This window comes from Coregonus lavaretus, assembly GCF_964263955.1.
Source record: "Coregonus lavaretus genome assembly, contig: HAP1_SCAFFOLD_7580, whole genome shotgun sequence".
NCBI lineage: Eukaryota > Metazoa > Chordata > Actinopteri > Salmoniformes > Salmonidae > Coregonus > Coregonus lavaretus.
Window position 1 is genome coordinate 14,875 of NW_028166133.1, and position 10,448 is coordinate 25,322.

General features: G+C 52.1%; 1 protein-coding gene across 1 annotated transcript; it reads right to left on the bottom strand.

Moving 5' to 3' along the window:
* Positions 1 to 1,005: 1,005 nt before the first annotated feature.
* On the bottom strand, positions 1,006 to 1,595 carry LOC311115032 (glucose-fructose oxidoreductase domain-containing protein 1-like; the record flags this gene model as incomplete). The annotated part of the gene is made up of 1 exon (XM_084190248.1): positions 1,006 to 1,595. A coding segment is annotated over exon 1 (253 nt), but the record flags the coding sequence as incomplete, so codon positions are not given.
* Positions 1,596 to 10,448: the final 8,853 nt, after the last annotated feature.

A 10,448-nucleotide genomic window follows, 5' to 3' on the forward strand; every position in this document is an offset into this window, starting at 1 on the left:
ATACAACAATATTCTAGACGATTATGTGCTTCCAACTTTGTGGTAACAGTTTGGGGAAGGTCCTTTCCTGTTTCAGCATGACAATGCACCCGTACACAAAACGAGGTCCATACAGAAATGGTTTGTCGAGATCGGTGTGGAAGAACTTGACTGGCACAGAGCCCTGACCTCAACTCCATCGAACACCTTTGGGATGAATTGGAAGGCCGACTGCGAGTCAGGCCTAATTGCCCAACATCAGTGCACGACCTCACTAATGCTCGTGGCTGAATGGAAGCAAGTCCCTGCAGCAATGTTCCGACATCTAGTGGAAAGCCTTCCCAGAAGAGTGGAGGCTGTTATAGCAGCAAAGGGGGGACTAACTCCATATTAATGCCCATGATTTTGGAATGAGATGTTTGAAAAGCAGGTGTCCATATACTTTTGGTCATGTAGTGTAGCTTAAAAAAATTGACAAGAATAAAGGGGTTCCTGCATATGCAGGAATGCCCACATGCAGGAACACACATAATTGCGGGCTGCAGTTGCACCCTTCTCAAATAGTCAGCCAGTCATTGCTGTCATAATTATGTAATAACTGTAGACTCAATTGCAAAAGTTCCTGCTCTACCAAATGTCAACTGGTTCATGTTGAAGAAGATGTAATTAAGATAGCACGGACATTGTGTCCCAATGCTAGGATGGAGTAGTATTTTACTCAAAATACCCTGGCCTATTTGTAAGCGATTTTAAAGTGATTTTTCATTAGTGACATGTCTATAGGCTGCTCATTTTCATTCATTTAGATTACAGCTGATTGGGAGAGACTGCCACAGCTGTCGGCAACATCAGATACACTTCTCTGCAAATAGCATACCCTACTCGACGTCTGTTCATTGAGAATAATAAATGTCAATGTTGTAAAAAGCTGTATAACTGTCCTTGTGAAATAAATGGCGAATACTTCAAACGCAATATATAGGTTATCGCACCAAGGAAGCGCATGTCACAGCATCCCCGACTCACCTAATGTTTTGACAGCAATCTGCCGCGTCAAAGGTGGAGGCAGGTTGATGCACACCAAATCCACATCCTGATGCAGCAAAACGTCGTCGATTCTATTGGTATAAAACGGTACGTTCATTTCCTTGGCCAGCTCCTCTGCTTCCTCCTGAGTCCGTCCCCATAGAGCCTTGACAGCGAATCCTTCGTTCTTCAGAAGAGGGATAATCACCCGCGCGGTCAAGCTGGTGCCAAACACGCCGACCCCGGGAAGCATGGCTCGAGTGCCCGGTATTCACGACCAGCTTCACAGCATAGCAACGCGGCAGACGCCGGGAGAAACGCAATTTTTAACATCAGATTGGCCATCCACCCGCGCAAATCGACAGGGCACCTCGCATTTTAACATCCGTTTTGCTCGATTTGTCATAGATATTGTCCTATCCGCCGTTATTACAACACTTAAACGAAAATCCGCGTATTGTAGATATACACATTCAAATGCACCACTCTGAATTATCCGCGTCCGGCTAATAACGCGCCCCGCACTCGCCGATGAAGGGCATGTCACCTTCTGTCTTTCCTGCAACGCCCGCTGTACAGATAAAGAAACCAAGAAAATAATTCAGAATTTCCTGTTAGCATCGTAGGGGTGTGAAAAAGCATTCCAGTCGCCTTCAATAGGCCTGGGAGGATCACTGTATTTAAACACATCCAACCCCGATGATCCAGCGGTATTATGCCGCTTTTATTGACGTTGCAACCCAGTTCTGCATGGACTGTGCTGGATACGTCAGGCTCCGGAGAGTGATCCCCTCCCCGTTTTAACCCTCTCGCTCCTGGCATGAAGCTGTTGGAGTTTGACGCCCACCATAGTCTCAGCAGGTGCAACGAAGGAGTATAGTTTAAAGACCAGGGCCCGGTTTCCCAAAAGCATCTTAAGGCTAAATTCGTTAAATCTCCGAGCTGTTAACGAAAACCATCGTTATCAACGTTGCACTTGAAAATGGTAGTAATCTAACGCCTGCCTCAGACCACTCGTAGAACAGCTAAATGCGTCGTTCGATGGCTTTTTGTCCTCCCGCGTCAATTTATACACAAAAGATCTCCGCTAAACTCACATGGTTTATCCGTCTCTCTGTGACCGCCGATAACTTCAGAACAAAGTTGCCTACAACAAATACAATGTTACCAATGTCTTTGCAATTGACACAAACAAGTGACGTATGAAAATATGCTACAAATGAAAACCGAGATGACTGCATTCATTTACATTACATTTACATCATTTAGCAGACGCTCTTATCCAGAGCGACTTACAAATTGGTGCATTCACCCTATAGCCAGTGGGATAACCACTTTACAAATATATATATATATATATATATATTTTTTTTATTATATTTTTTTTTGGGGGGGTAGAAGGATTACTTTATCCTATCCCAGGTATTCCTTAAAGAGGTGGGGTTTCAAATGTCTCCGGAAGGTGGTGAGTGACTCCGCTGTCCTGGCGTCGTGAGGGAGCTTGTTCCACCATTGGGGTGCCAGAGCAGCGAACAGTTTTGACTGGGCTGAGCGGGAACTATGCTTCCGCAGAGGAAGGGGAGCCAGCAGGCCAGAGGTGGATGAACGCAATGCCCTCGTTTGGGTGTAGGGACTGATCAGAGCCTGAAGGTACGGAGGTGCCGTTCCCCTCACAGCTCCATAGGCAAGCACCATGGTCTTGTAACAGATGCGAGCTTCAACTGGAAGCCAGTGGAGTGTGCGGAGGAGCGGGGTGACGTGAGAGAACTTGGGAAGGTTGAACACCAGACGGGCTGCGTTATTCTGGATGAGTTGTAGGGGTTTAATGGCACAGGCAGGGAGCCCAGCCAACAGCGAGTTGCAGTAATCCAGACGGGAGATGACAAGTGCCTGGATTAGGACCTGTGCCGCTTCCTGTGTAAGGCAGGGTCGTACTCTCCGAATGTTGTAGAGCATGAACCTACAGGATCGGGTCACCGCCTTGATGTTAGCAGAGAACGACAGGGTGTTGTCCAGGGTCACGCCAAGGCTCTTCGCACTCTGGGAGGAGGACACAACGGAGTTGTCAACCGTGATGGCGAGATCATGGAACGGGCAGTCCTTCCCCGGGAGGAAGAGCAGCTCCGTCTTGCCAAGGTTCAGCTTGAGGTGGTGATCCGTCATCCATACTGATATGTCTGCCAGACATGCAGAGATGCGATTCGCCACCTGGTTATCAGAAGGGGGAAAGGAGAAGATTAGTTGTGTATCGTCAGCGTAGCAATGATAGGAGAGGCCATGTGAGGATATGACAGAGCCAAGTGACTTGGTGTATAGGGAGAAAAGGAGAGGGCCTAGAACTGAGCCCTGGGGGACACCAGTGGTGAGAGCACGTGGTGCGGAGACAGCTTCTCGCCACGCCACTTGGTAGGAGCGACCGGTCAGGTAGGACGCAATCCAGGAGTGAGCCGCGCCGGAGATGCCCAGCTCGGAGAGGGTGGAGAGGAGGATCTGATGGTTCACAGTATCAAAGGCAGCAGACAGGTCTAGAAGGACAAGAGCAGAGGAGAGAGAGTTAGCTTTAGCAGTGCGGAGAGCCTCCGTGACACAGAGAAGAGCAGTCTCAGTTGAATGACCAGTCCTGAAACCTGACTGGTTTGGATCAAGGTCATTCTGAGAGAGATAGCAAGAGAGTTGGCTAAAGACGGCACGCTCAATAGTTTTGGAAAGAAAAGAAAGAAGGGATACTGGTCTGTAGTTGTTGACATCAGTGGGATCGAGTGTTGGTTTTTTGAGAAGGGGAGCAACTCTCGCTCTCTTGAAGACGGAAGGGACATAGCCAGCGGTCAAGGATGAGTTGATCAGCGAGGTGAGGTAGGGGAGAAGGTCACCGGAGATGGTCTGGAGAAGAGAGGAGGGGATGGGGTCAAGCGGGCAGGTTGTTGGGCGGCCTGCAGTCACTAGTCGCAAGATTTTATCTGGAGAGAGAGGGGAGAAAGAAGTCAAAGCATAGGGTAGGGCAGTGTGAGCAGGACCAGCAGTGTCATTAGACATAACAAACGAGGATCGGATGTCGTCAACCTTCTTTTCAAAGTGGTTGACTAAGTCATCCACAGAGAGGGAGGAGGGGGGGGGGGTGGGGGGGAGGATTCAGCAGTGAGGAGAATGTGGCAAAGAGCTTCCTAGGGTTAGAGGCAGATGCTTGGAATTTAGAGTGGTAGAAAGTGGCCTTAGCAGCAGAAACAGATGAAGAAAATGTAGAGAGGAGGGAGTGAAAAGTTGCCAGGTCGGCAGGGAGTTTAGTTTTCTTCCATTTCCGCTCAGCTGCCCGGAGCTCTGTTCTGTGAGCTCGCAATGAGTCATCAAGCCACGGAGCTGGAGGGGAGGACCGAGCCGGCCGGGAGGATAGGGGACACAGGGAGTCAAAGGATGCAGAAAGGGAGGAGAGGAGGGTTGAGGAGGCAGAATCAGGAGATTGGAGGGAGAAGGATTGAGCAGAGGGAAGAGATGATAGGATGGAAGAGGAGAGAGTAGTGGGAGAGAGAGAGCGAAGGTTGCGGCGGCGCGTTACCATCTGTGTAGGGGCAGAGTGAGTAGTGTTGGAGGACAGCGAGAGAGAAAAGGATACAAAGTAGTGGTCGGAGACATGGAGGGGAGTTGCAGTGAGATTAGTAGAAGAGCAACATCTAGTAAAGATGAAGTCAAGCGTATTGCCTGCCTTGTGAGTAGGGGGGGACGGTGAGAGGGTGAGGTCAAAAGAGGAGAGGAGTGGAAAGAAGGAGGCAGAGAGAAATGAGTCAAATGTAGACGTAGGGAGGTTGAAATCCCCCAAAACTGTGAAGGGTGAGCCATCCTCAGGAAAGGAACTTATCAAGGCGTCAAGCTCATTGATGAACTCTCCAAGGGAACCTGGAGGGCAATAGTCACATACACATACAGTAGGCCTATTTCAATCATATTGAAATACATTTAATGTTGAATAAATTTAGTTTGATTTTTCTACTTGTAGGCTGTCTGTAATTTGTCTCTATATTTCATGATGTGTAGGCTAATGTGCGCAGCAGCAATGATGTGCCAGATCTGTGATTTTGTTCATTTTTATTGGGTAAGCATTAGAACAAGCCACCTCAATATTTGTAGCTGGTAATACAGTGCCTTCAGAAAGTATTCACACACACTTTTTGTCACTGGCCTACACACAATACCCCATAATGTCAACGTGTGTCAATTTGGCACCGATGTGGATGTGATGAGGAGTCAGGCGCAGGACACAGAGGTTTAGTCCAACAAACTTTACTATAGTAAAGTGAACAATAATCACTACACGACCTCGAAATACAGAGGCGAGAACAGTACGCAACATGCGTAAAACAAAACATGTAGAGCGCAAAACACGCAGCTCAAATGACACGCGGACAACAACACACAATATAACTAACACAAAACAGGGAACTTATAGGACACGTAATTAGGACACAAACAGACACAGGTGTACCAGACAGACCAAAGCAATCAACACACGAAACATACAACGGTGGCAGCTAGTATTCCGGGGACGGCGAACGCCGAAGCCTGCCCGAACCAGGAGGAGGAGCAGCCTCGGCCGAAACCGTGACAGTACCCCCCCCTTGACGCGCGGCTCCAGCCGTGCGCCGACCCCGGTCTCGGGGACGGCCAGGAGGACGCGGACCCGGGCGCGTGGGATGCCCACGGTGGAACTCTGTCAGGAGGGATGGGTCGAGGATGTCCCTCCTAGGCACCCAGCACCGTTCCTCCGGACCGTACCCCTCCCACTCCACGAGATACTGGAGACCACTCCTCCGGCGCCTCGAGTCCAATATAGTCCGGACCCTGTACGCCGGTGCCCCCTCGATGTCCAAAGGGGGTGGAGGGGTCTCTCCTATCTCCTCCTCTTGGAGTGGACCAGCTACCACCGGCCTGAGAAGAGACACATGGAACGAGGGGTTAATATTTTTGTACTCAATAGGCAGTTGTAATCTGTAACACACCTCGTTCAATCTTCTCAGGACTTTGAAGGGCCCCACAAACCGCCGACCCAGCTTCCGGCAGGGCAGGCGGAGGGGCAGGTTTCGAGTCGAGAGCCAGACTCGATCTCCCGGTGCGTACACCGGCCCCTCACTGCGGTGGCGATCGGCGCTCGCCTTGTGTTGACGGATGGCACGCTGCAGATGGACATGGGCAGCGTCCCACGTCTCCTCCGAGCGCCGAATCCACTCGTCCACCGCAGGGGCCTCGGTCTGGCTCTCGTGCCACGGTGCCAGGACCGGCTGATACCCTAAAATACACTGGAAAGGTGTTAATCCGGTGGAGGAGTGGCGGAGAGAGTTCTGGGCCATCTCTGCCCAGGGGATATACCTCGACCACTCCTCCGGCCGGTCCCGGCAATAGGACCTCAAAAACCTACCCACATCCTGGTTCACACGTTCAACCTGCCCATTGCTCTCTGGGTGGTACCCCGAGGTAAGGCTAACCGAGACCCCCAGGCGTTCCATGAACGCCCCCCAGACTCTGGAGGTGAACTGGGGACCTCGGTCGGACACAATATCCTCGGGGACCCCATAGTGCCGGAACACGTGGGTAAAGAGGGCCTCGGCGGTCTGTAGGGCAGTAGGGAGACCCGGCAGTGGGAGGAGACGACAGGCCTTAGAAAACCGATCCACAACGACCAAAATGGTGGTATTACCCTGGGACGGGGGTAGATCGGTCACAAAATCCACCGAGAGGTGGGACCATGGTCGTTGTGGAACGGGCAGAGGATGTAACTTACCCCTGGGCAAATGTCTAGGTGCCTTACACTGGGCACACACCGAGCAGGAGGAGACATAAACCCTCACATCCCTGGCTAACGTTGGCCACCAGTATTTCACGCTAAGGCAGTGCACCGTCCGACCAATACCAGGATGTCCAGAGGAGGGTGATGTATGAGCCCAAGAAATAAGCCGATCACGAACCTCGAGCGGAACGTACGTCCGCCCCACAGGACACTCGGGGGGAGTAGGGTCGGTACGCAGCGCCCGCTCGATTTCCGTATCGACCTCCCATACTACCGGAGCCACCAGACAAGACTCCGGCAGTATGGAAGTAGGCTCAATGGACCTCTCCTCCGTGTCATACTGCCGGGACAGGGCGTCTGCCTTACCGTTCTGGGACCCAGGGATGTATGTGATCTTAAAAACAAACCGGGTCAGGAACATGTTCCACCTAGCCTGACGAGGGTTCAATCTCCTAGCTGCCCGGATGTACTCCAGGTTACGGTGATCAGTCAGAATGAGGAAAGGGTGTTGAGCCCCCTCAAGCCAATGCCTCCACACCTTTAGGGCCTGGACTACAGCTAACAGCTCCCTGTCCCCAACGTCATAATTGCGCTCCGCCGAGCTGAGCTTCTTAGAGTAGAACGCACAGGGGCGGAGCTTAGGTGGCGTGCCGGACCGTTGTGACAGGACTGCCCCAATACCGGTCTCGGATGCGTCCACCTCTACTTGGAAAGGCAAAGAGGGATCCGGATGCGCCAACACCGGGGCCGAGACGAACAGGTTCTTCAGCTTGACAAATGCCCTGTCCGCCTCAGCTGACCACCGCAAGCGCACCTGACCCCCCTTTAGCAGGGACGTAATGGGAGCTGCAACCTGTCCAAAGCCCCGGATAAACCTCCGGTAGTAATTAGCAAAACCCAAGAACCGCTGCACCTCTTTTACGGTGGTTGGAGTTTGCCAATTACGCACAGCCGCTACCCGATCTACCTCTATCTCCACGCCAGACGCGGACAACCGATAACCCAAAAAGGAGACGGACTCCTGGAAGAACAGGCATTTCTCTGCCTTGACATACAAGTCATGCTCCAACAGTCGTCTCAATACTCGGCGCACCTGGGCTACATGCTCGGCTCGTGTAGAAGAATACACTAGAATGTCGTCAATGTACACCACTACACCCTGCCCATGCATGTCCCGGAAAATCTCGTCAACAAAGGATTGGAAGACTGAAGGAGCATTCATTAACCCGTATGGCATGACGAGATACTCGTAATGACCCGAGGTGGTGCTAAATGCTGTTTTCCATTCATCCCCCTCCCTAATGCGCACCAAATTGTACGCGCTCCTGAGATCCAACTTTGTGAAGAACCGCGCTCCGCGTAATGACTCCGTCATCGTCGCAATCAGTGGAAGTGGGTAACTGTATTTTACTGTGATCTGATTGAGACTACGGTAATCAATACACGGGCGCAATCCCCCGTCCTTCTTCTTCACAAAGAAGAAACTCGAGGAGACCGGAGAAGTAGAGGACCGTATGTATCCCTGTGCCAAGGACTCGGCTATGTAAGTCTCCATAGCCGCAGTTTCCTCTTGAGACAGGGGATACACATGACTCCTGGGAAGAGCTGCTCCGGTCTGGAGATTTATCGCACAGTCCCCCTGTCTATGAGGAGGTAGCCGTGCTGCCCTCGATTTGCTAAACGCTAGTGCTAAATCCTCATACTCGGGAGGAATGCGCAGTGCGGGCACTTGGTTCGGACTCTCTACCGAGGTCGCCCCTATGGAAACACCTAGACATCTCCCTACACACTGGGCAGACCACTCCATAAGAGCCCTCTGTTGCCACGCTATGGTAGGATCGTGGGTGCTTAACCAGGGAAGCCCCAACACCACTGGGTACGCAGGAGAGTCAATCAGATAGAACTGAATGATTTCCTCATGACCCCCCTGCGTCGTCATCGTCAGCGGTGCTGTGACATCCCTGATCAGACCCGACCCCAACGGCCGGCTGTCTAATGCGTGGACAGGGAATGGAACTTCTACCGGCCGAAGGGGAATTCCTAACCTAGCACAAAATGCCCGATCAATAAAGTTCCCAGCTGCGCCTGAATCTACTAGCGCCTTATGCTGGGAATGAGGTGCCACCTGTGGAAAACGCACAGGAATACTCATGTGACCAACAGAGAGCTCTGGGTAAGTGGGGCGCCTACTCACCTGAAATGACTCCCCAGTGCGTGACCTGTTGTCCCCTCTCTCAGAAGACCCTCCCCAGCACCTGGCCGCGGTGTGTCCTCCACGGCCACAGTTGGTGCAGGGGGTGGCCCCCCTCGGGTTCTCCCTCCTCCTCTCTCTAGCGCCAGCACCCCCGAGCTCCATAGGAATTGGCTCGGAGGTGCTGGAGGATGGAATGGACGACCCCCACTCGGGACGTCCGCGGGTGGCCAGCAGGGTGTCAAGCCGGATGGAGATGTCCACCAGCTGGTCGAAGCATAGGTTGGTGTCCCTGCAGGCCAGCTCACGACGAACGTCCTCTCGCAGGCTACACCGGTACTGGTCGATGAGGGCCCTCTCATTCCATCCTGCATCCGCAGCTAACGTCCGGAACTCCAGTGCGAACTCCTGTGCGCTCCTCTTCTCCTGTCGGAGGTAGAACAGACGCTCCCCCGCCGCCTTCCCTTCAGGTGGGTGATCGAAGACTGCCCGGAAGCGGCGGGAGAACTCAGCGTAGGTGATGGTAGCTGCGTCTATTCTCCTCCATTCGGCGTTGGCCCACTCCAACGCCTTTCCGGATAGACAGGAGATGAGGGCGGAGACGCTCTCGTATCCCGAGGGCGCTGGGTGTATAGTAGCCAGGTATAGTTCTACCTGCAGGAGGAACCCCTGACACCCGGCTGCAGAACCGTCATATGCCCTCGGGAGCGAGAGCCGAATACCACTGGGTTCCGGCGCTGAGAGAGGAGGACTGACCGGTGGTGATGGGATGGTGTATGAGGACGTGGGCACCTCTCCATTAGCCAACCGGTGCAGAGTGTTGGACACCTCGCCCAGAACGGCCTCCAGTTGCCGGATCATGGAGTCCTGCTGACTGAGCCGTTCTTCTAGCGACCAGGTTGTCGTCGCTGATCCTGCTGACTCCATAGATGGTGTGTTGTTCTGTCAATTTGGCACCGATGTGGATGTGATGAGGAGTCAGGCGCAGGACACAGAGGTTTAGTCCAACAAACTTTACTATAGTAAAGTGAACAATAATCACTACACGACCTCGAAATACAGAGGCGAGAACAGTACGCAACATGCGTAAAACAAAACATGTAGAGCGCAAAACACGCAGCTCAAACGACACGCGGACAACAACACACAATATAACTAACACAAAACAGGGAACTTATAGGACACGTAATTAGGACACAAACAGACACAGGTGTACCAGACAGACCAAAGCAATCAACACACGAAACATACAACGGTGGCAGCTAGTATTCCGGGGACGGCGAACGCCGAAGCCTGCCCGAACCAGGAGGAGGAGCAGCCTCGGCCGAAACCGTGACAACGTGGAATTATGTTTGTCGAAATGTTTACAAATTAATTAAAAATGAAAAGCTGAAATGTCTTGAGTCAATAAGTAGTCAACCCTTTTGTTAAGTCACATAAAATATTGCTTGGACTCACTCCATGTGCAGTAATAGTGTT